This window comes from Oncorhynchus gorbuscha, linkage group LG13 (genome assembly GCF_021184085.1).
Source record: "Oncorhynchus gorbuscha isolate QuinsamMale2020 ecotype Even-year linkage group LG13, OgorEven_v1.0, whole genome shotgun sequence".
In the NCBI taxonomy this organism is placed as follows: Eukaryota; Metazoa; Chordata; class Actinopteri; order Salmoniformes; family Salmonidae; genus Oncorhynchus; species Oncorhynchus gorbuscha.
The window spans coordinates 83,000,043-83,026,287 of record NC_060185.1 but is presented as its reverse complement, the minus strand read 5'-3'; the positions used below and the strand labels follow the sequence as shown (position 1 = coordinate 83,026,287).

The 26,245-nt window shown below is 46.7% G+C and overlaps 1 protein-coding gene across 1 annotated transcript in view; it reads right to left on the bottom strand.

Annotated features, from left to right (window-relative positions):
- Positions 1-26,245, bottom strand: part of LOC123992373 (bromodomain-containing protein 8-like) — a 37,290-nt gene that overhangs the window by 2,845 nt on the left and 8,200 nt on the right. The window contains exons 2-17 of the mRNA XM_046293517.1: positions 18,550-18,646; positions 18,341-18,410; positions 17,211-17,260; positions 16,964-17,086; positions 16,661-16,741; positions 16,420-16,484; positions 16,127-16,304; positions 15,682-15,871; positions 14,752-14,848; positions 14,056-14,088; positions 10,419-10,573; positions 9,839-10,288; positions 9,551-9,750; positions 9,217-9,309; positions 9,061-9,129; positions 8,645-8,930 (exon numbers count right to left, since the gene is read on the bottom strand). Of these exons, the coding sequence (XP_046149473.1) occupies positions 8,645-8,930; positions 9,061-9,129; positions 9,217-9,309; positions 9,551-9,750; positions 9,839-10,288; positions 10,419-10,573; positions 14,056-14,088; positions 14,752-14,848; positions 15,682-15,871; positions 16,127-16,304; positions 16,420-16,484; positions 16,661-16,741; positions 16,964-17,086; positions 17,211-17,260; positions 18,341-18,410; positions 18,550-18,646 (2,237 nt within the window). The remainder of the gene's footprint in view (positions 1-8,644; positions 8,931-9,060; positions 9,130-9,216; positions 9,310-9,550; positions 9,751-9,838; positions 10,289-10,418; positions 10,574-14,055; positions 14,089-14,751; positions 14,849-15,681; positions 15,872-16,126; positions 16,305-16,419; positions 16,485-16,660; positions 16,742-16,963; positions 17,087-17,210; positions 17,261-18,340; positions 18,411-18,549; positions 18,647-26,245) is intronic.

Genomic DNA, 26,245 nt, shown 5'->3' with positions numbered 1-26,245 from the left:
AGACGGTAGTAACGGAGAGGGAGAGACAGTAGACAGACGGTAGTAACGGAGAGGAGAGACAGTAGACAGACGGTAGTAACGGAGAGGAGAGAGACAGTAGACAGACGGTAGTAACGGAGAGGAGAGACAGTAGACAGACGGTAGTAACGGAGAGGGGAGCGACAGTAGACAGACTGTAGTAACGGAGAGGGGAGCGATAGTAGACAGACGGTAGTAACGGAGAGGAGAGAGACAGTAGACAGACGGTAGTAACGGAGAGGGGAGACAGTAGACAGACGGTAGTAACGGAGAGGAGAGAGACAGTAGACAGACGGTAGTAACGGAGAGGAGAGACAGTAGACAGACGGTAGTAACGGAGAGGAGAGACAGTAGACAGACGGTAGTAACGGAGAGGAGAGACAGTAGACAGACGGTAGTAACGGAGAGGAGAGACAGTAGACAGACGGTAGTAACGGAGAGGAGAGACAGTAGACAGACGGTAGTAACGGAGAGGAGAGACAGTAGACAGACGGTAGTAACAGAGAGGAGAGAGACAGTAGACAGACGGTAGTAACGGAGAGGAGAGACAGTAGACAGACGGTAGTAACGGAGAGGAGAGACAGTAGACAGACGGTAGTAACGGAGAGGAGAGACAGTAGACAGACGGTAGTAACGGAGAGGAGAGAGACAGTAGACAGACGGTAGTAACGGAGAGGAGAGACAGTAGACAGACGGTAGTAACGGAGAGGAGAGACAGTAGACAGACGGTAGTAACGGAGAGGAGAGAGACAGTAGACAGACGGTAGTAACGGAGAGGAGAGAGACAGTAGACAGACGGTAGTAACGGAGAGGAGAGACAGTAGACAGACGGTAGTAACGGAGAGGAGAGACAGTAGACAGACGGTAGTAACGGAGAGGAGAGAGACAGTAGACAGACGGTAGTAACGGAGAGGAGAGACAGTAGACAGACGGTAGTAACGGAGAGGAGAGACAGTAGACAGACGGTAGTAACGGAGAGGAGAGACAGTAGACAGACGGTAGTAACGGAGAGGAGAGACAGTAGACAGACGGTAGTAACGGAGAGGAGAGACAGTAGACAGACGGTAGTAACGGAGAGGAGAGAGACAGTAGACAGACGGTAGTAACGGAGAGGAGAGACAGTAGACAGACGGTAGTAACGGAGAGGAGAGACAGTAGACAGACGGTAGTAACGGAGAGGAGAGACAGTAGACAGACGGTAGTAACGGAGAGGAGAGAGACAGTAGACAGACGGTAGTAACGGAGAGGAGAGACAGTAGACAGACGGTAGTAACAGAGAGGGGAGCGACAGTAGACAGACTGTAGTAACGGAGAGGGGAGAGACAGTAGACAGACGGTAGTAACGGAGAGGGGAGACAGTAGACAGACGGTAGTAACGGAGAGGAGAGAGACAGTAGACAGACGGTAGTAACGGAGAGGAGAGACAGTAGACAGACGGTAGTAACGGAGAGGAGAGACAGTAGACAGACGGTAGTAACGGAGAGGAGAAACAGTAGACAGACGGTAGTAATGGAGAGGAGAGAGACAGTAGAAAGACAGTAGTAACGGAGAGGAGAGTCAGTAGACAGACGGTAGTAATGGAGAGGAGAGTCAGACAGACGGTAGTAACGGAGAGGAGAGACAGTAGACAGACGGTAGTAACGGAGAGGAGAGAGACAGTAGACAGACGGTAGTAATGGAGAGGAGAGAGACAGTAGAAAGACAGTAGTAATGGAGAGGAGAGACAGTAGACAGATGGTAGTAACGGAGAGGGGAGCGACAGAAGTAACAGAGAGGAGAGAGACAGTAGACAGACGGTAGTAACGGAGAGGAGAGAGTCAGTAGACAGACGGTAGTAATGGAGAGGAGACACAGTAGACAGACAGTAGTAACGGAGAGGAGAGTCAGTAGACAGACGGTAGTAATGGAGAGGAGAGACAGTAGACAGACGGTAGTAACGGAGAGGAGAGACAGTAGACAGACGGTAGTAACGGAGAGGAGAGAGACAGTAGACAGACGGTAGTAACGGAGAGGAGAGAGTCAGTAGACAGACGGTAGTAATGGAGAGGAGACACAGTAGACAGACAGTAGTAACGGAGAGGAGAGTCAGTAGACAGACGGTAGTAATGGAGAGGAGAGACAGTAGACAGATGGTAGTAACGGAGAGGGGAGCGACAGAAGTAACAGAGAGGAGAGAGACAGTAGACAGACGGTAGTAACGGAGAGGAGAGAGACAGTAGACAGACGGTAGAAACGGAGAGGGGAGCGACAGAAGTAACAGAGAGGAGAGAGACAGTAGACAGACGGTAGTAACTGAGAGGAGAGAGACAGTAGACAGACGGTAGTAACGGAGAGGAGAGTCAGTAGACAGACGGTAATAACGGGGAGGGGAGCAACAGAAGTAACAGAGAGGGGAGCGACAGTAGACAAACGGTTAGTAACGGAGAGGAGAGACAGTAGACAGATGGTAGTAACGGAGAGGAGAGACAGTAGACAGATGGTAGTAACGGAGAGGAGAGACAGTAGACAGATGGTAGTAACGGAGAGGAGAGACAGTAGACAGATGGTAGTAACGGAGAGGAGAGACAGTAGACAGATGGTAGTAACGGAGAGGAGAGACAGTAGACAGATGGTAGTAACGGAGAGGAGAGACAGTAGACAGACGGTAGTAACGGAGAGGAGAGACAGTAGACAGACGGTAGTAACGGAGAGGAGAGACAGTAGACAGACGGTAGTAACGGAGAGGAGAGACAGTAGACAGACGGTAGTAACGGAGAGGAGAGACAGTAGACAGACGGTAGTAACGGAGAGGAGAGAGACAGTAGACAGACGGTAGTAACGGAGAGGAGAGACAGTAGACAGACGGTAGTAACAGAGAGGGGAGCGACAGTAGACAGACTGTAGTAACGGAGAGGGGAGCGACAGTAGACAGACGGTAGTAACGGAGAGGGGAGACAGTAGACAGACGGTAGTAACGGAGAGGAGAGAGACAGTAGACAGACGGTAGTAACGGAGAGGAGAGACAGTAGACAGACGGTAGTAACGGAGAGGAGAGACAGTAGACAGACGGTAGTAACGGAGAGGAGAAACAGTAGACAGACGGTAGTAACGGAGAGGAGAAACAGTAGACAGACGGTAGTAATGGAGAGGAGAGAGACAGTAGAAAGACAGTAGTAACGGAGAGGAGAGTCAGTAGACAGACGGTAGTAATGGAGAGGAGAGTCAGACAGACGGTAGTAACGGAGAGGAGAGACAGTAGACAGACGGTAGTAACGGAGAGGAGAGAGACAGTAGACAGACGGTAGTAATGGAGAGGAGAGAGACAGTAGAAAGACAGTAGTAATGGAGAGGAGAGACAGTAGACAGATGGTAGTAACGGAGAGGGGAGAGACAGAAGTAACAGAGAGAGAGAGACAGTAGACAGACGGTAGTAACGGAGAGGAGAGAGTCAGTAGACAGACGGTAGTAATGGAGAGGAGACACAGTAGACAGACAGTAGTAACGGAGAGGAGAGTCAGTAGACAGACGGTAGTAATGGAGAGGAGAGACAGTAGACAGACGGTAGTAACGGAGAGGAGAGACAGTAGACAGACGGTAGTAACGGAGAGGAGAGAGACAGTAGACAGACGGTAGTAACGGAGAGGAGAGAGTCAGTAGACAGACGGTAGTAATGGAGAGGAGACACAGTAGACAGACAGTAGTAACGGAGAGGAGAGTCAGTAGACAGACGGTAGTAATGGAGAGGAGAGACAGTAGACAGATGGTAGTAACGGAGAGGGGAGCGACAGAAGTAACAGAGAGGAGAGAGACAGTAGACAGACGGTAGTAACGGAGAGGAGAGAGACAGTAGACAGACGGTAGAAACGGAGAGGAACAGAAGTAACAGAGAGGAGAGAGACAGTAGACAGACGGTAGTAACTGAGAGGAGAGAGACAGTAGACAGACGGTAGTAACGGAGAGGAGAGTCAGTAGACAGACGGTAATAACAGAGAGGGGAGCGACAGTAGACAAACGGTTAGTAACGGAGAGGAGAGACAGTAGACAGACAGATGGTAGTAACGGAGAGGAGAGACAGTAGACAGATGGTAGTAACGGAGAGGAGAGACAGTAGACAGATGGTAGTAACGGAGAGGAGAGACAGTAGACAGATGGTAGTAACGGAGAGGAGAGACAGTAGACAGATGGTAGTAACGGAGAGGAGAGACAGTAGACAGATGGTAGTAACGGAGAGGAGAGACAGTAGACAGACGGTAGTAACGGAGAGGAGAGACAGTAGACAGATGGTAGTAACGGAGAGGAGAGACAGTAGACAGATGGTAGTAACAGAAAGGGGAGAGACAGCAGACAGACGGTAGTAATGGAGAGGAGAGACAGTAGACAGACGGTAGTAACGGAGAGGAGAGACAGTAGACAAACGGTAGTAATGGAGGAGAGACAGTAGACAGATGGTAGTAACAGAAAGGGGAGAGACAGCAGACAGACGGTAGTAATGGAGAGGGGAGCGACAGAAGTAACAGAGAGGAGAGAGACAGTAGACAGACGGTAGTAACGGAGAGGAGAGAGACAGTAGACAGACGGTACTAACGGAGAGGGGAGACAGTAGACAGACTGTAGTAACGGAGAGGAGAGAGACAGACAGACAGTAGGAACGGAGAGAAGAGACAGTAGACAGACGGTAGTAACGGATACACAGCAGACAGACGATAGTAACAGAGACACAGCAGACAGACGGTAGTAACAGAGAGCAGAGAGTAGACAGACGGTAGTAACGGAGACACAGCAGACAGACGATAGTAACGGAGAGCAGAGAGTAGACAGACGGTACTAACGGAGAGGGGAGACAGTAGACAGACTGTAGGAACGGAGAGGGGAGACAGTAGACAGACTGTAGTAACGGAGAGGAGAGAGTAGACAGACAGTAGTAACGGAGACACAGCAGACAGACGATAGTAACGGAGAGCAGAGAGTAGACAGACGGTAGTAATGGAGAGGGGAGACAGTAGACAGACTGTAGTAACGGAGAGAACAGAGTAGACACCGTATTAACGGAGACACAGTAGACAGACAGTAGTAACGGAGAGGAGAGAGACAGTAGACAGACGGTACTAACGGAGAGGAGACATTAGACAGACTGTATTAACGGAGAGAAGAGAGTAGACACAGTATTAACGGAGACACAGTAGACAGACAGTAGTAATGGAGAGGAGAGAGACAGTAGACAGACAGTAGTAACGGAGAGGAGAGAGTAGACAGACAGTAGTAACGGAGACACAGTAGACAGACAGTAGTAACGGGAGGAGAGAGACAGTAGACAGACGGTACTAACGGAGAGGAGAGAGACAGTAGACAGACAGTACTAACGGAGAGGGGAGACAGTAGACATACTGTAGTAACGGAGAGGAGAGAGACAGTAGACAGACGGTAGTAACGGAGAGGAGAGAGACAGTAGACAGGCGGTAGTAACAGAGAGGAGAGAGACAGTAGACAGACAGTAGTAACGGAGAGGAGAGACAGACAGATGGTACTAACGGAGAGGAGAGAGACAGTAGACAGACTGTAGTAACGGACAGGAGAGAGACAGTAGACAGACAGTAGTAACGGAGAGGAGAGAGACAGTAGACAGATGGTACTAACGGAGAGGAGAGAGAGCGTAGACAGACGGTAGTAACGGAGAGGAGAGAGACAGTAGACAGATAGTAGTAACGGAGAGGAGAGAGACAGATGGTAGTAACGGAGAGGAGAGAGACAGTAGACAGACGGTAGTAACTGAGAGGAGAGAGACAGACGGAAGTAACGGAGAGGAGAGACAGTAGACAGACGGTAGTAACGGAGACACAGCAGACAGACGATAGTAACAGAGACACAGCAGACAGACGGTAGTAACGGAGAGCAGAGAGTAGACAAACGGTAGTAATGGAGAGGAGAGAGTAGACAAACAGTAGTAACAGAGACACAGCAGACAGACGGTAGTAACGGAGAGCAGAGAGTAGACAGACGGTAGTAACGGAGAGGAGAGAGACAGACAGACAGTAGGAACGGAGAGGGGAGACAGTAGACAGACTGTAGTAATGGAGAGGGGAGACAGTAGACAGACAGTATTAACGGAGACACAGTAGACAGACAGTAGTAACGAAGAGGAGAGAGACAGTAGACAGACGGTACTAACGGAGAGGGGAGACAGTAGACAGACTGTAGTAACGGAGAGGAGAGAGTAGACAGACAGTAGTAACGGAGACACAGCAGACAGACGATAGTAACGGAGAGCAGAGAGTAGACAGACGGTAGTAATGGAGAGGAGAGAGTAGACAGACAGTAGTAATGGAGACACAGCAGACAGACAGTAGTAACAGAGACACAGCAGACAGACGGTAGTAACAGAGACACAGCAGACAGACGGTAGTAACGGAGAGCAGAGAGTAGATAGACGGTAGTAATGGAGAGGAGAGAGTAGACAGACGGTAGTAACGGAGAGCAGAGAGTAGACAGACGGTAGTAACGGAGAGGAGAGAGTAGACAGACGGTAGTAATGGAGACACAGCAGACAGACAGTAGTAACGGAGAGGAGAAAGACAGTAGACAGACGGTAGTAACGGAGAGGAGAGAGTAGACAGACTGTAGTAACGGAGAGGAGAGAGTAGACAGACGGTAGTAACGGAGAGCAGAGAGTAGACAGACGGTAGTAACGGAGAGGAGAAAGACAGTAGACAGACGGTAGTAACGGAGAGGAGAGAGTAGACAGACGGTAGTAACGGAGAGGAGAGAGTAGACAGACGGTAGTAACGGAGAGGAGAGAGTAGACAGACGGTAGTAACGGAGAGCAGAGAGTAGACAGACGGTAGTAACGGAGAGGAGAAAGACAGTAGACAGACGGTAGTAACGGAGAGGAGAGAGTAGACAGACGGTAGTAACGGAGAGGAGAGAGTAGACAGACGGTAGTAACGGAGAGCAGAGAGTAGACAGACGGTAGTAACGGAGAGGAGAAAGACAGTAGACAGACGGTAGTAACGGAGAGAGTAGACAGACGGTAGTAACGGAGAGCAGAGAGTAGACAGACGGTAGTAATGGAGACACAGCAGACAGACAGTAGTAACAGAGACACAGCAGACAGACGGTAGTAATGGAGAGGAGAGAGTAGACAGACAGTAGTAATGGAGACACAGCAGACAGACAGTAGTAACAGAGACACAGCAGACAGACGGTAGTAACGGAGAGCAGAGAGTAGACAGACAGTAGTAATGGAGAAGAGAGAGTAGACAGACAGTAGTAATGGAGACACAGCAGACAGACAGTAGTAACAGAGACACAGCAGACAGACGGTAGTAACGGAGAGCAGAGAGTAGACAGACGGTAGTAACGGAGAGGGGAGACAGTAGACAGACTGTAGTAACGGAGAGGAGAGAGACAGTAGACAGACAGTAGGAACGGAGAGGGGAGACAGTAGACAGACGGTAGTAACGGAGAGCAGAGAGTAGACAGACGGTAGTAACGGAGAGGAGAGAGACAGTAGACAGACAGTAGGAACGGAGAGGGGAGACAGTAGACAGACTGTAGTAACGGAGAGGAGAGAGTAGACAGACAGTAGTAACGGAGACACAGCAGACAGACGATAGTAACGGAGAGCAGAGAGTAGACAGACGGTAGTAATGGAGAGGGGAGACAGTAGACAGACTGTAGTAACGGAGAGAACAGAGTAGACACAGTATTAACGGAGACACAGTAGACAGACAGTAGTAATGGAGAGGAGAGAGACAGTAGACAGACGGTACTAACGGAGAGGAGAGAGACAGTAGACAGACAGTAGTAACGGAGAGGAGAGACACAGTAGACAGACAGTAGTAACGGAGAGGAGAGAGACAGTAGACAGACGGTACTAACGGAGAGGAGAGAGACAGTAGACAGACAGTACTAACGGAGAGGGGAGACAGTGGACAGACTGTAGTAACGGAGAGGAGAGAGTAGACAGACAGTAGTAACGGAGAGGAGAGAGTAGACAGATAGTAGTAACGGAGACACAGCAGACAGACGATAGTAACAGAGACACAGCAGACAGACTGTAGTAACGGAGAGCAGAGAGTAGACAGACGGTAGTAACGGAGAGGAGAGAGTAGACAGACAGTAGTAACGGAGACACAGTAGACAGACGATAGTAACAGAGACACAGCAGACAGACAGTAGTAACGGAGAGGAGAGAGTAGACAGACAGTAGTAACGGAGAGGAGAGAGTAGACACACAGTAGGAACGGAGAGGAGAAAGACAGTAGACAGACGGTAGTAACGGAGAGGAGAGAGTAGACAGACGGTAGTAACGGAGAGGAGAGAGTAGACAGACAGTAGTAACGGAGACACAGTAGACAGACGGTAGTAACGGAGAGGAGAGAGTAGACAGACGGTAGTAACGGAGAGGAGAGAGTAGACAGACAGTAGTAACGGAGACACAGTAGACAGACGGTAGTAACGGAGAGACAGTAGACAGACAGTAGCAATGGAGAGGGGAGACAGAGGCTCCATGCTCCTACAGAGGAAGTGTAATGGCAGGGAGGTTAGGAGAGAGGCAAGATAAGATTGGGGCATGAGATGGGTACAGAGTCTGTCCTATGTCTTGGCTCATTGGTGTCGATGCTGAGGTGTGTGTCTAGTCTAGTTTTACCTTCTCCACTGGCTCCCCCGGTTTGCGGCCCCCCTCGCGGCCTCTGAGGCTCTTGGTGGAGATAGAGGACTCTGAGGTCTGCATGATGAGCTGAGTGGCCAGAAACTGCTGCACGTGTTCTAGAACGTCCCTCTGCATCTCCAGGGCCATGTGGAACACATCGTGGTCAGAGCTGTTGTACATCACCGCGTTCTGGAACATCAGCATGATGTCACGCTGGAACTCCGCAGTCGTACGGATCTGACCCGCCTCGATACTCTTCTTGATGGCTGACAGATCCATGGGTCTGTGTGTGGTTGTGTGTGTTTTAGAGGGGAAGGTTAGTATGTACTTATATTGTTCATATAGATTTTATTGTCATATGTACATAACATATAATTCAGCAAACAAGCGGTTTTCTCTTATAGCACTCTCACCTGTGTACAATGCTGTGGTAACCAGGGGCGATGTCATCAGACACAGACTGGAGGAACACACTGGCATACCTGTCACAGATAACAACAACAGATCAGGCAAACCCTACAGTGCCTTAACCATGTGCCCAATAACAGCCAATGTGTCTAAGAGCTGACCTGTGATTGGCTGCTGCTCTCCACACCAGCATGATGGCTTTCTTCCAGATCTTCTGAGCCTGAACGGCCTCCTGATCCTCCCCACATATCGAGCTGAGAGGGAGATCCACAGACAGGAGGGTAGGTGAATGGTAGAGGGAGAGAGACAGGCAGGATTGTGATGATAGTGCACAAAAGCCCACAAGATAGCTTACTACAGAGAAACCACCCCTCGTCTTGGGGATAGGTCAAAAAGCATTTTTAAGGGTCGAGTTGACTGGCTTTATTCAGGCTTGTGATGGCATGTTCAGATTAAGAGTTGCCATGGATACAAGGACCAGGGTTGGAAACTTACAACTGAGAAGAGGCGGGGCTGCTGGCTAGCGAATCAGCTGTGGTGTAGCGTTGGGAGGATGGGCCATAGCCATCCTCACTCTCACTGGCTGCCGGTTCTACTTCTGATAGGTAGGGCCCCTCCCCCTCTCCACACTCCTCTTTCATCTCCACCTCTTCATCAGGATCCCCGTCGCTCCCTCCATCCTCATCCTTCACTTCCTACATACAAATACACAAGGAGAGATGATAATTCAACTGCACCTGGTAAAGGTGCATGTGTGAGTGTTACTGAAAAGAGGTCAATTACCTTGGACTCTTTCCCTGATCCAGAACTGTCTTCTGAGTCTAGGCAGGGTGTGTTTGGTTCTGGCTGGGTCCACTCCTCATTCTCAGTCTTCACAGCTGTGCTTAGGCTTCCTTCCACCGTGAGAACTCCTTCCTCTGTGACCTCACTTCCTGCCAGGCTGTCGTCAGCGGCAACAGAAGGAGCAACGCCTGTCCCCACTGTTTCTAATCCCTCCTTGGCTTCCCCCCTTCCACTCTCTGTATCTGGCTCCAGGACCCCAGGGTTAGCTCCCGTTCCACCCTGAAGCCCCTGTGTGGGGTCAGACTGAACCGTGGGCCCAGGCTCTGAGGACTTCAAGTCATGGGCCTCCCAGGGGCCTGAGAGGGAGTGGCCGGCAGAAACAGCCTCCTCACAGAGAGAGAGAGCAGCCTCCACTGCTGCAGCATCTAGAGCTTCCACAGAGTCATCCACCTGAGGAATACAGACAGACAGAGAGAAAGAGATACACACACAGAGAGAGGACTGTGATGAGTGCGCACAAACAAGACCGCTTACTACAGAGATATTTAGGTCAAAAGCTGCACCCCCCCACACTATTTACCTTCTCCTCTATGATGGCGATGATGTCTCCGACTGTCTCAAGGTCCAGCTCATCCCCCATGTAGGAAACAGCTACCAGGTCCTCCTCCACTAGCCCCGCCTCCTTCACTAGCTCCAACTCCTCACCCAGCTCTGCTTTCACTACCGCCTCTCCGACTGAACACACACACAGAGACAGAGAGACAGAGAGAGAGAGAAAGAGGCATGTGTCACCACAAATAGTACACCGGTATCACTGGGAGTAGAAATCAGATGCATGTTCCTCTTTACATACAGTGCAAGAAAAAGTATGTGAACCCTTTGGAATAACCTGGATTTCTGCATAAATTAGTCAGAAAATGTAATCTGATCTTCATCTTAGTCACACCAATAGACAGTGTGCTTAAACTAATAACACACAAATTATTGTATTTTTCTTGTCCATATCGAATACATAATTTAAACATTCACAGTGTAGGTTAGAAAAGTACAGTATGTGAACCCCGAGGTTAATGACTTCTCCAAAAGCTAATTGGAGTCAGCTAACTTGGGGTCCAATCAATGAGACGAGATTGGAGATGTTGGTTAGAGCTGCCCTGCCCTATTTAAAAACTCACAAAATTTGAGTTTGCTATTCACAAGAAGCATTGCCTGATGTGAACCATGCCTCGAACAAAAGAGATCTCAGAAGACCTAAGATTAAGAATTGTTGACTTGCATAAAGCTAGAAAGGGTTACAAAAGTATCTCTAAAAGCCTTGATGTTCATCAGTACAGTGAGACAAATTGTCTGTAAATGGAGAAAGTTCAGCACTGTTGGTACTCTCCCTAGAGAGAGCACAGTGCAGAATGCTCAATGAGGTTAAGAAGAATCCTAGAGTGTCAGCTAAAGACTTACAGAAATCTCTGGAACATGCTAACATCTCTGTTGACGAGTCTACGATACAAAAAAACACTAAATAAGAATGTTGTTCATGGGAGGACACCACAGAAGAACCCACTGCTGCATGTCTGAAGTTCGTAAAAGAGAACCTGGATGGTCCACAGCGCTTCTGGCAAAATATTCTGTGGGCAGAGGAAACTCCAGTTGAGTTGTTTGGAAGGAACACACAACATTATGTGTGGAGAAAAAAAAAGGACCAGCACACCAACATCAAAACCTCATCCCAACTGTAAAGTATGGTGGAGGGAGCATCATGGTTTGGGACTGCTTTGCTGCCACAAGGCCTGGACAACTTGCTCTCATCGACAGAAAAATGAATTCCCAATAAATTTTTCAGGAGAATGTAAGGCTATCAATACACAGAAGTTGGGTGATGCAACAGGACAACGACCCAAAACACTGAAGTAAATCAACAACAGAATGGCTTCAACTGAAGAAAATATGCCTTCTGGAGTGGCCCAGTTAGAGTCCTGACTTCAATCCGATTTAAAATGCTGTGGCATGACCTCGAGAGCAGTTCACACTAGAGGTCGACCGATTAATTGGAATGGCCAATTAATTAGGGCCGATTTCAAGTTTTCCTAACAATCGGAAATCGGTATTTTTGGATACCGATTTAGCCGATTTTTTAAAACACCTTTATTTAGCTAGCCAAGTCAGTTAAGAACACATTCTTATTTTCAATGACGGCCTAGGAACGGTAGGTTAACTGCCTCGTTCAGGGGCAAAATGACAGATTTTTACCTTGTCAGCTTGGGGATTCAATCTTGCAACCTTACAGTTAACTAGCCCAATGCTCTAACCACCTGATTACATTGCACTCCACGAGGAGACTGCCTGTTACGCTAATGCACTAAGAAGCCAAGGTAAGTTGCTAGCTAGCATTAAATTAAATCAATTAAATCAATCATAATCACTAGTTAACTACACATGGTTGATGATATTACTAGTTTATCTAGCGTGTCCTGCGTTGCATATAAATCGATGCCTTGCATATTCGCGAAAAAGGACCGTCGTTGCACCAACGTGTACCTAACCATAAACATCAATACCTTTCTTAAAATCAATACACAAGTATATATTTTTAAACCTGCATATTTAGTTAATATTGCCTGCTAACATGACTCGTTGCGAACTGTGAAAACTATTTTTTCCAAACAAAGACAGCCAATTTCGCCAAACGGGGGATGATTTAACAAAAGCGCATTTGCGGAAAAAGCAATCGTTGCACGACTGTACCTAACCGTAAACATCAATGCATTTCTTAGTAAAATCAATACACAGAAGTATATATTTTTTAACCCTGCATATTTAGCTAAAAGAAATCCAGGTTAGCAGGCAATATTAACCAGGTGAAATTGTGTCACTTCTCTTGCGTTCATTGCACGCAGAGTCAGTGTATATGCAACAGTTTGGGCCGCCTAATTTGCCAGAATTTTACGTATTTATGACATAACATTGAAGGTTGTGCAATGTAACAGGAATATTTAGACTTAGGGATGCCACCTGTTAGATAAAATACATAACGTCTTGTTTTCGAGATGATAGTTTCCGGATTCGACCATATTAATGACCTAAAGGCTCGTATTTCTGTGTGTTATTATGTTATAATTAAGTCTATGATTTGATAGAGCAGTCTGACTGAGCGGTGGTAGGCACCAGCAGGCTTGTAAGCATTCATTCATACAGCACTTTAGTGCGTTTTGCCAGCAGCTCTTCGCTGTGCTTCAAGTATTGGGCTGTTTATGACTTCAAGCCTATCAACTCCCGAGATTAGACTGATGTAACAGATGTGAAATGGCTAGCTAGTTAGCGGGGTGCGTGCTAATAGCGTTTCAAAGTCAATCGCTCTGAGACTTGGAGTGGTTGTTCGCCTTACTCTGCATGGGTAACGCTGCTTCGAGGGTGGCTGTTGTTGATGTGTTCCTGGTTCGAGCCCAGGTAGGGGCGAGGAGAGGGACGGAAGCTATACTGTTACACTGGCAATACTAAAGTGCCTATAAGAACATCCAATAGTCAAAGGTCAATGAAATACAAATTGTATAGAAATAGTCATAATAGTCCTATAATTCCTATAACAACTACAACCTGGGAATATTGAAGACTCATGTTAAAAGGAATCACCAGCTTTCATATGTTCTCATGTTCTAAGCAAGGAAATTAAATGTTAGCTTTTTTACATGGCACATATTGCACTTTTACTTTATTCTCCAACAAACTGTTTTTGCATTATTTAAACCAAATTGAACATGTTTCATTATTTATTTGAGGCTAAATTAATCAGTATCGGCTTTCTTGGTCCTCCAATAATTGGTATCGGCGTTGAAAAATCATAATCGGTCGACCTCTAGTTCACACCAGACATCCTAAGAATATTGCTGAACTGAAACAGTTTTGTAAATATGAATGGTCCAAAATTCCACCTGACCGTTGTGCAGGTCTGATCCACAACTACAGAAAACGTTTGGTTGAGTTTACTGCTGCCAAAGGAGGGTCAACCAGATATTAAATCCAAGGGTTCACATACTTTTCCCACCCTCCACATTGAATGTTTACATGATGTTCAATAAAAACATTAAAACATATCATTGCTTGTGTGTTATTAGTTTAATAAAGCAGACTGTGTTTGTCTATTGTTGTGACTTAGATGAAGATCAGATCAAATTTTATGACCAATGTATGCAGAAATCCAGGTAGTTCCAAAGGGTTCAACATACTTTTTCTTGCCACTGTAGATATTCCTTCCCCTTCTAGAGCGAGAGAGACAGCTGGGTTTAGAGAGAAACACTGACAGATAATGTGGGAGAGAGACAGCTGGGTTTAGAGAGAAACACTGACAGACAATGTGGGAGAGAGAGACAGCTGGGTTTAGAGAGAAACACTGACAGATAATGTGGGAGAGAGAGACAGCTGGGTTTAGAGAAAACACTGACAATGTGGGAGAGAGACAGCTGGGTTTAGAGAGAAACACTGACAGATAATGTGGGAGAGAGAGACAGCTGGGTTTAGAGAGAAACACTGACAGATAATGTGGGAGAGAGACAGCTGGGTTTAGAGAGAAACACTGACAGATTGACAGTGTGGGAGGAAGAGAGAAACACTGACAGGCAGACAGTGTAGGAGAGAGAGAGAGAAACAATGACAGACAGTTTGGGAGAGAGGGGAGGAGAAACAGATGAGAGACAGTTTTAAACTGTGTTGGGTGGGGCAGTGGGGGCGTAATGTTTCCTGTTGGACACAACAAACTACATCTAATAAAAGGACCAAGTCACACACTTTGCTTCTAAAAAAAACAATTAAAGCACAGAAGCACACACCAGCACATATAGCACTCAACTAAAATACCAATCAACCCAAACACGTAACAGCCAGCCAGCTAGCGAGTCGGGTTATATCACGGTTGCTATAGTTACCAGAGCAGGCGACCTCAAAGCCTGCTGGGATATCAAGGGTTGTAGTGGGAACTCCTCCATTAGCCAGTCCTGCAACAGCAACATCCCCCTCCACCACCTGACCCAGAGAGATTACATCAACAACACACAATATCCCTGATTCAACTGTTTTTACTGAGCTGCTTGGTACAGATGTAGGATCTGAATTGGACCTTTATGGTCACAGAAATTGAATTCTGTAGCAACAGGTATTGAATGTTTAGTCCATAATTTTGCGTGATGTGGTTAGCCTATTATCTGGCCAAAAGTGGGCTACATGAAAAGTGCAATATTGTTAAAGGGGAAATTCGCAGTTGAAACAATACAGTTTGTTTCGATAAAAAGCTGATGGATGGGGCTGGAGAAATGTAACCACTCTAAAATGCATAGACAGAGTTATGGATGCAAGGATTGACCATCCATTACGTCAAAAATCATAGTTTTAACCATATTTTGAGACTATGCCGTTTACATTTGCTTTATTTACAAATATTGGAGTTAAACAAGATTATATTTGGGGTATGACAGTTGAACTAAGCTCATGAGGCATTTAGAAGTTATATTCTTCAAGAATCAATGGGTACATATCATTAATTTAGAAGTCAAAAAAATATGTGGAAACTGCTGATTGTCGCTTTAATATAACCATGCGTTAGTGTGGGTTTTCAGTGAATTTATGTAAATCACGGAGTTTATCTGCATTTCCTGCGGTGCAGCAAAATTCTCAGCAACAAGAGAGTGATCAAGTTGAAACATTTCCAACACCAGTAGCTTGTGAAGTCAAACTTAATCTGGACTCTCTCCCTAAAACAGATCCACCCAATATAATCCAATATAACACAAAATAATCCAATACTTTCATCCCTTATTACTGCAAATCATCCATTTTTTAAATCCCTCTGTATTTCTCACCAGTCTGGGGCTAGCAGAAATCAGGCTTCCTTTTTTCAGCAGCTCTGAGAGGAGAGGGGAGGGAGGCGGCGTGGACTTCTGACTAAGGAGCCTCTTCTGTGAGGAGTCATCTACCAGAGACCCAAGGCTTCCCTCAGGCAGCACCATTGGAGCATCCGACGTTGGTAGAAACACAGCCACCCCCCTGGGCCTACGTGGACAGAATGGGGGAGACAAAAACCCATCCTCCTCTATTTAATAGACCACAGCACTTCCACTGTATTCCTTCCAATACTGATATAATTTTTCTTATACCGTATTTGATCCATTTCGTGCATGCTGATGGAAGTGCAAGGCAGTGCTTGAATACAGAATACGCAAGTCACTTGTCATTTGCTACCAATACACACATCAACAACTGTTGAAGACAAAAAGCTAAACAAAGCAGGCATATGATGACCAGTACTTGGGTCCTTCCCTTACCACAGTAGTGCCAGAGGTCTCCTCTGCCTGGGGCATGGCTGTGTCTGTTGGGGGTGTGGGGGTATCTGTCTGTGCCTCCATGCTCGTGGGACTGGCACCCAGAGGGGAGCGTACAGTGACACTGGGCACCCGCTTGGGTGTGTTCTTAACTGCTTGGCGAGCTGAGATCAGAGGGTACGGGTTGTTATCACTAGTAGTTCCTGAGCTTAATCATTGGTCCAATCAGTGGTGCCCAAACATTTGGATGATTATTATTACTATTAGGCCAAAGCTTACCCTGATAGGCTGTATCTGTGGCCTTCCTCTTAAGATCTGCCTCATCCTCATCCTGCTTCTTTTTCCTTCCAAACAAAACCATTTTAAAACACAATCTTCACTGCTAAATCTGGTACAGAATGTACACTCTGAATCACAACGTAGTGTATACAACAAATAAACACAAAGACACTGGTGGACAGACAGACATGCAGACACAAATCGAGAGACGGACAGGTGGACAGACAGACCGGTTTCTTACTGTGATACTTCTGTCCACAGATCCTCCAGCCGGGAGTCCAGATGTCCGGTCTGGATCAGATCCACCTCCTTCTTCAGCTTCCTGTCAGAGCAGGAAGTAGAGGTCACATTGTCATCTACAATGGCTTTGAACAGAAACATTGGCTATGCATTGAGCGCGATGGGTTTAATGTGTGAGAGCGGGAGAGTGCATGAGTGTGTGTGTGTGTGTAATGTGAGAGAGATAACAAGAGAGAGAGAGCGACAGAAAGACAGAGTGAGAGATTGAATGGGTGTGTGAGCAAGAGTGCCCATATGTCTTGACCTGTATTTGTCCTGTGTGTCTCTCAGTAGTTTCTTCAGCTCCTCTATCCTCTCAGCAGTAAGTCTTCGAACGATTACATCTTCGATGGTCTCCACCACCTCACCCTTTTCCCCACGCTTACGCCTGAAACAGCAATGTACATTAGACACACGATTACACTACGTGGGAACTGCTCTGATGACAGCTGGAGAGCTGCCTACGCAACAGAATACTCCAATCAAGTGCATGTGTGTGTTTGTGTACTCACTTTGGAGCCTCTGTGGTCTCCAGCAGCTCAGAGTACTGAGAGGCACAGTGCTGTGGGGGTCAGAGACACAGACAGCAAGTTATATACATAATATATACACACAAATGTATGTGGACACCCCTCCAAATTAGTGGATTTGGCTATTTCAGCCACACCAGTTGCTGACAGGTGTATAAAATTGAGTACACAGCCATGCAACCTCCATAGACAAACATTGGCAGTAGAATGGCCTTCCTCAAGAGCTCAGTGACTTTCAGAGTGGCACCGTCATTGGATGCCACCTTTCCAACAAGTCAGTTTGTCAAATTTCTGCCCCACTAGAGCTGCCTTGAACAACTGTAAGTGCTGTTATTATGAATTGGAAACGTCTAGGAGCAACAACAGCTCAGCCACAAAGTGGTAGGCCACACAAGCTCACAGAATGGGACTGCCGAGTGCTGAAGCGCGTAGTGTGTAAAAATAGTCTGTCCTTGGTTGCATAACTCACTACTGAGTTCCAAACTGCCTCTGGAAACAACGTCAGCACAATAACTGTTGGTCGGGAGCTTCATGAAATGGGTTTCCATGGCCGAGCAGGCGCACACAAGCCTAAGATCACCATGTGCAATGCCAAGCGTCGGCTGGGAGTGGTTTAAAGCTCGGCACCATTAGACTTTGGAGCAGTGGAAAAGCGTTCTCCGGAGTGATTAGTCATGCTTCACCATCTGGCAGTCCGACAGACGAATCTGGGTTTGGTGGATACCAGGAGAACACTACCTGCCGAATGCATAGTGACAACTGTAAAGTTTGGTGGACGAGGAATAATGGTCTGGGGCTGTTTTTCATGGTTCGAACACCTTTAGGATGAATTGGAACGCCGACTTCGAGACAGGCCTAATCGCCCAACATCAGCGCCGACCTCACTAATGCTCATGGCTGAATGGAAGAATGTCCCCCCAGAAGAGTGGAGGTTGTTATAGCAGCAAATGGGGGACCAACTCCATATTAATGTCCATAATTTTAGAATGAGATGTTCGACTAGCAGGTGTCCACATGCTTTTGGTCATGTGCTCATATATAGTAGCTGACCTTTTAACCTTGTTCATCATGACAGAGATTAATTGTTGTGTCACAGCGTGTCTGTCTCATACCTTCTGAGAAAACCAGTCTGGAGGGCGGCCTTGCTCTGAGAAAGGCTTGATGGCTCTGCTGACAGACACCCTGAAAGGCAGGAGGACAATCAAGAAGTGTACACAAATGACCATGTAGAAAAGTTTACAATGCACACTAGAGAAAGAAAAACATGTAGATGCAGACAGAGTGACAGATGGGAAAAAGTTGGTAGTGTGTGTTTGTTTACCAGTTTTGGTCTCCGCTCCTCATAACAGAGGAGGCTAGGCATAGTTTCTCCCTCAATGACCAAGGTTCCGTCGGGCCAACGGACAGCATCTTGTGTTCTACATAAAGACAGAGATAAGGAAATGATGAAGATTGGAAGAGGTAGGTTAGCAATAGCCCATACATAGATGCTAACTACCTTTAGCTCCTATAGACGATAGTATCTTCTGGCCGGGGGAGTATGGTTAAAACCTATATATTTTTTACCTTTATTCAACTAGGCAAGTCAGTTAAGAACAAATGATTTACAATGACCAGATGACGCGGGGCCAATTTTGCACCACCCTATGGGACTCCCAATCACAGCCAGATGTGATGCAGCCTGGATTCAAACCAGGTACTGCAGTGGCGCCTCTTGCACTGATATGCAGTGTCTTAGACCACTGTGCCACTCGGGAGGGATAAATAAACCCCAAAACCACTAATTCCTACGATTAATAGTGTTAAATAACACTAAGATGGCGTAGCAGTAAGTCGTCCTGTCGTGTCGTGTCCCTTGTATATATCGTTTCTTTTTCGTTTTTACATATTTTTCTTCGCATATCTCTTTAAAAACATTTTGCTAAACCTAAGCTTCCAAATACTCTCCTGCAACCCGCCTCACCCAATGTAGCTATTTTTCCGAAAGTATTTATATTTACTTCGGAACCGGAACCTCTCAACTGAAGCTAGCCAGCTAACCACCAGCTATGCTAGCGGTCTTCAGCTAACCGGTCATCAGTTAACCTTTAGCCCGGAAAGCTCTCGCCAGTTCGAACAACGCGACTCTAACCAGAGCATAACGGACCTATTTATTTTTCATCCCCGGATTCATCCCCGGATTCCCACCGCAAACGGAACATTTTTCAGCTGGATCTTCACAACTACCTATCTAGCTAAACCGCAACCCCGGATGATTACTCCTGGCTAGCGTTTCCACCCACTTAGCTTGAAGCTAGCCTGGCCAGAGCACCTGTGCTACCACTGTAGCATACTCCTGGGCTACAATACCCGGGCCCACGACCGGTCTATCGATGTCACCGCATGAAGAGGAATAAACAGACTCACCCCATCGCGACGTCCCCCAAAGGCTAACTCTCTAGCCCTCGCTATCTCCTTGCTTGCTAATTCGGCCTGCAAACTGCTAGCTTGTCTAGCTCCGGTCCGCTAACTGCTACCTTGTTTAGCCCAGGCCTACGAACTGTTAGCTTGTTAGCACAGACCTGCTAACCATCTGAATCGCCGCGTCCCAAACACTCACTGGACCCATATTTACTTTCTATCTCTTTTCGTTTTTTTAAAATTTGTTTATACCTTCCGGAAACCTGCCTCACCCAATGTGATACGGAATCGCTATTATTTTTTTATTTTTAGAACACACTCAAGAACCTCCAGAAGCTAACCAGCTAACTAGCTACAAGCTATTTAGTCATTGTTAGTTTTTTAAAACCTGGATAACACTCGCCAGTCCAGCTTCCCTGCCCCATCCACCGCTGCCCCCTGGACACTGATCTCTTGGCTACATAGCTGATGCACGCTGGACTGTCCATTAATCACGGTACTCCATTCGGCTTGTTTGTTTTATCTGTCGGCCCCGTTGCCTAGTCAACGCCATTTTACCTGCTGTTGTTGTGCTAGCTGATTAGCTGTTGTTGTCTCACCTACGGTTTTAGCTAGCTTTCCCAATTCAACACCTGATTACTGTATGTCTCGCTGTATGTCTCTCTCAAATGTCAATATGTCTTGTATACTGTTGTTCAGGTTAGTTATCATTGTTTTAGTTCACAATGGAGCCCCTAGTTCCACTCTTCATACCCCTGATACCTCCTTTGTCCCACCTCCCACACATGCGGTGACCTCACCCATTACAACCAGCATGTCCAGAGATAAAACCTCTCTCATCATCACCCAGTGCCTGGGCTTACCTCCGCTGTACCCGCACCCCACCATACCCCTGTCTGCGCATTATGCCCTGAATATATTCTACCATGCCCAGAAACCTGCTCCTCTTATTCTCTGTCCCCAACGCTCTAGGCGACCAGTTTTGATAGCCTTTATCCGCACCCTCATACTACTCCTCTGTTCCGCGGGTGATGTGGATCGAAAAAGCCTTGGTTTTAATGCATGTCAACATCAGAAGCCTCCTCCCTAAGTTTGTTTTACTCACTGCTTTAGCACACTCTGCTAACCCTGATGTCCTTGCCGTGTCTGAATCTTGGCTCAGGAAGGCCACCAAAAATTCTGAGATTTCCATACCCAACTATAACATCTTCCGTCAAGATAGAACTGCCAAAGGGGGAGGAGCTGCAATCTACTGAAGAGATAGCCTGCAAAGTAATGTCAAAGTAATGTCATACTTTCCAGGTCTATACCCACACAGTTCGAACTACTAATTTTGAAAATTACTCTCTCCAGAAATAAGTCTCTCACTGTTGCCGCCTGCTACCGACCCCCCTCAGCTCCCAGCTGTGCCCTGGACACCATTTGTGAATTGATCGCCCCGCATCTAGCTTCAGAGTTTGTTCTGTTAGGTGACCTAAACTGGGATATGCTTAACACCCCGGCAGTCCTACAATCTAAGCTAGATGCCCTCAATCTCACACAAATCATCAAGGAACCCACCAGGTACAACCCTAACTCTGTAAACAAGGGCACCCTCATAGACATCATCCTGACCAACTGGCCCTCCAAATACACCTCCGCTGTCTTCAACCAGGATCTCAGCGATCACTGCCTCATTGCCTGTATCCGCTACGGAGCCGCAGTCAAACGACCACCCCTCATCACTGTCAAACGCTCCCTAAAACACTTCTGTGAGCAGGCCTTTCTAATCGACCTGGCCCGGGTATCCTGGAAGGACATTGACCTCATCCCGTCAGTTGAGGATGCCTGGTCATTCTTTAAAAGTAACTTCCTCACCATTTTAGATAAGCATGCTCCGTTTAAAAAATGCAGAACTAAGAACAGATACAGCCCTTGGTTCACTCCAGACCTGACTGCCCTCGACCAGCACAAAAACATCCTGTGGCGGACTGCAATAGCATCGAATAGTCCCCGTGATATGCAACTGTTCAGGGAAGTCAGGAACTAATACACGCAGTCAGTCAGGAAAGCTAAGGCCAGCTTCTTCAGGCAGAAGTTTGCATCCTGTAGCTCCAACTCCAAAAAGTTCTGGGACACTGTGAAGTCCATGGAGAACAAGAGCACCTCCTCCCAGCTGCCCACTGCACTGAGGCTAGGTAACACGGTCACCCCCGATAAATCCATGATTATCGAAAACTTAAATAAGCATTTCTCAACGGCTGGCCATGCCTTCCGCCTGGCTACTCCAACCTCGGCCAACAGCTCCGCCCCCCCCGCAGCTCCTCGCCCAAGCCTCTCCAGGTTTTCCTTTACCCAAATCCAGATAGCAGATGTTCTGAAAGAGCTGCAAAACCTGGACCCGTAGAAATCAGCTGGGCTTGACAATCTGGACCCTCTATTTCTGAAACTATCTGCCGCCATTGTCGCAACCCCTATTACCAGCCTGTTCAACCTCTCTTTCATATCGTCTGAGATCCCCAAGGATTGGAAAGCTGCCGCAGTCATCCCCCTCTTCAAAGGGCAGACACCCTGGACCCAAACTGTTACAGACCTATATCCATCCTGCCCTGCCTATCTAAGGTCTTCGAAAGCCAAGTCAACAAACAGGTCACTGACCATCTCGGATCCCACCGTACCTTCTCCGCTGTGCAATCTGGTTTCCGAGCCGGTCACGGGTGCACCTCAGCCACACTCAAGGTACTAAACGATACCATAACCGCCATCGATAAAAGACAGTACTGTGCAGCCGTCTTCATCGACCGTGCCAAGGCTTTCGACTCTGTCAATCACCATATTCTTATCGGCAGACTCAGTAGCCTCGGTTTTTCGGATGACTGCCTTGCCTGGTTCACCAATTACTTTGCAGACAGAGTTCAGTGTGTCAAATCGGAGGGCATGCTGTCCGGTCCTCTGGCAGTCTCTATGGGGGTGCCACAGGGTTCAATTCTCGGGCCGACTCCTTTCTCTGTATATATCAATGATGTTGCTCTTGCTGCGGGCGATTCCCTACCTCATCCCCATACTGTTTTTATTTATTTATTTATTTACTTTTCTGCTCTTTTGCACACCAATATCTCTACCTGTACATGACCATCTGATCATTTATCACTCCAGTGTTAATCTGCAAAATTGTAATTATTCGCCTACCTCCTCATGCCTTTTGCACACATTGTATAAAGACTCCCCCTTTTTTTCTCTACTGTGTTATTGACTTGTTAATTGTTTACTCCATGTGTAACTCTGTGTTGTCTGTTCACACTGCTATGCTTTATCTTGGCCAGGTCGCAGGTGCAAATGAGAACTTGTTCTCAACTAGCCTACCTGGTTAAATAAAGGTGAAATAAAAAATAAAATAAAAAATATGTGATAACTATTTTTGTGAACAAATGTTTCACGTTGTCATTATAAGAAATGTGAAAATCTTCTTGGGAAATCTGTTGCAGCTCAAGTCTACTACAAAACCCACAACACAATGCTGTCTCTCTGGGCTGGCTAGCTAGTTAGGTAGCTAGAAAACATAGCTACACACAACAATACCAGCACGTGAAGTAGCTAGCTAGCAATCGGCTAAACAAACTGTGATATAAATGTAAGAGTCTCTCTCACATGAGTTCAACTTGCAGTTCGTATCTGCCCAGGGCACTTTTCTTTCACACAGAGATACCGTTGAGATGGGAAACTATTTGAATCGTATTAATGGCCATTGTGTACGTTGACAGTGCATCGTCAATTGGCCAAGCTTTGCATTCTGGGACAAGGAGAGCTCTCCTTCAAGTAGTGAATGGGAATCAATCGGGCACCTGCTCAAAAACGGAACCTTGGCATGAATTTCGCAAACAAGAAGTACAATATTGCAAATATTTTCCAAGATGTGTGATAATTAACGTGTTCTCTGTAGTATCGTATAGCTTTGGAATTGTAACACTACGTACTTTTGAGGAAAATAGGCAGGTACCCCGACTTTGAGAAGGGATTGCATGACGGTTAGTTTAGAAACCGCTTTCAGCAGGACAGAGGTTACTGTCCTGCTGAAAGGGGAATTTTCCCCCCATTGTCTACTGGAAAGCAGACTGAATAAATGTTTTCCTCTAGGATTTTGCCTGTGCTTAGCGCTATTCAATTTATTATTATTATTATTTTTAATCGCTCCCTAGTCCTTGCTGATGACAAGCATACCCATAACATAATGCAGACACCACCATGCTTGAAAATATTAAGAGTGGTACTCAGTGGCGTGTTGTGTTGTATTTGCCCCAAACATAACGCTTTCTTTTCAGGACATAAAATGTATTTCTTTGCCAAATTGTTGCATTTTTATTTTAGTACCTTTTTGCAAACAGGATGCATGTTTTGGAATATTTTTATTCTGTAAAGGCTTCCTCCTTTTCACTCTGTCATTTAGGTTAGTATTGTGGATGATTTTATTTATCCGTTATTTTACCAGTTTCTCATTTACAGCAACGACCTGGGGAATAGTTACAGGGGAGAGTTTGGCAAACAAGAAGTACAACATTGCAAATATTATCCAAGGTGTGTGATAATTAACGTGTTCTCTGTGGTATCGTATAGCTTTGGAATTGTAACATTACGTACTTTTGTTGTTGGTCCATCCTCAGTTTTATCCTATCACAGCCATTAAACTCTCTTAAGTACCATTGGCCTCATGGTGAAATCCCTGAGCGGTTTCCTTCCTCTCCTGCAACTAGGTTAGGAAGGACACATGCATCTTTGTATTGATACACCAACCAAAGTGTAATTAAGGATGAGGTAGTCATTCAAAAATCATGTTATAACATTATTATTGCACACAGAGTAAGTCCATGTGACTTGTTAAGCAAATTATTACTCCTGAACTTTAGGCTGGCCATAACAAAGGGGTCGAATACTTGTTGACTGAAGACGTTTCAGCTTTTAATTTTTTATTAATTTGTAAATATTTTTTAAAACATAATTCCACTTTGACAATATTGGATATTATTTGTAAACCGGCGACCCAAAATCTATATTTAACTATCAAACAGGCAAAGCATCAATACAGGACTAAGATTGAATCGTACTACACTGGCTGTGACGCTCGTTGGATGTGGCAGGGCTGGCAAACTATTACAGACTACAGAGGGAAGCACTGCCACGAGCTGTCCAGTGACACGAACCTACCAGGCGAGCTAAATTATTTCTATGCTCGCTTCTTGGCAAGTAACACTGAAACATGCATTAGAGCATCAGCTGTTCCGGACGACTGTGTGATCAACCTCTCCGTAGCCGATGTAAGACCTGTAAACAGGTCAACATTCACAAGGCTGCAGGGCCAGGCGGATTACCAGGACTAGTACTCTAAGCATGCGCTGACCAACTGGCAACTGTCTTCACTAACATTTTCAACCTGTCCCTGACTGAGTCTGTAATAGCAACATGTTTCAAGCAGACCACCATAGTCCCTGTGCCCAAGAATACTAAGGTAACCTACCTTAATCACTACCGACCCGTAGCACTCACGTCTGTAGCCATGAAGTGCTTTGAAAGGCTGGTCATGGCTCACATCAACAACATTATCCCAGAAACACTAGACCCACTCCAATTTGCATACCGACCCCACAGATCCACAGATGACGCAATCTCTATTGCACTCCACACTGCCCCTTCCCAACTGGACAAAAGGAACACCTATGTGAGAATGCTATTCATTGACTACAGCTAAGCGTTCAACACCATAGTGCCCTCAAAGTTCATCACTACGCTAAAGACCCTGGGACTAAATACCTCCCTCTACAACTGGATCCTGGACTTCCTGACGGGCAGCCCCCAGGTGGTAAGGGTAGGGAACAACACATCTGCCACGCTGATCCTCAGCATGGGGGCCCCTCGGGTGCATGCTCAGTCCCCTCCTGTACTCCCTGTTCGCTCATGACTGCATGGCCATGCACAACCCCAACACCATCATCAAGTTTGCCCGAAGACTACAGTGGTTGGCCTGACCACCGACAACGATGAGACAGCTCATAGGGAGGTGGTCAGAGACCTGGCCATGTGGTGCCAGGACAAAAACCTCTCCCGCAACGTGATCAAGACAAAGGAGATGATTGTGGACAACAGGAAAAGGAGGACCGAGCATTCTCCAATTCTCATCGACGGGCTGTAGCAGAACAGTTTGAGAGCTTCAAGTTCTAGGGTGTCCATATCACCAACAAACTATCATGGTTCAAACACACTAAGACAGTTGTGAAGAGGACACTGCAAAGCCTATACCCCCTCAAGACTGAACAGATTTGGAATTGGTCCTCAGGTCCTCAAAAGGTTCTACAACTGCACCATCCTGACTGGTTGCATCACTGCCTGGTGTGGCAACTGCTTGGCCTCCGACTGCAAGGCACTACAGAGGGTAGTGCGTACGGCCCAGTAATTCACTGGGGCCAAGCTTCCTGCCATCCAGGACCTCCTATACCAGGCAGTGTCAGAGGAAGGCCCTAAAAATGGTCGAAGACTCCAGCCCCTCTAGTCATAAACTGTTCTCTCTGCTACCACACGGCAAGTGGTACCGGAGCACCAAGTCGAGGTCCAAAAGGCTTCTTAACAGCTTCTACTGCCAAGCCATAAGA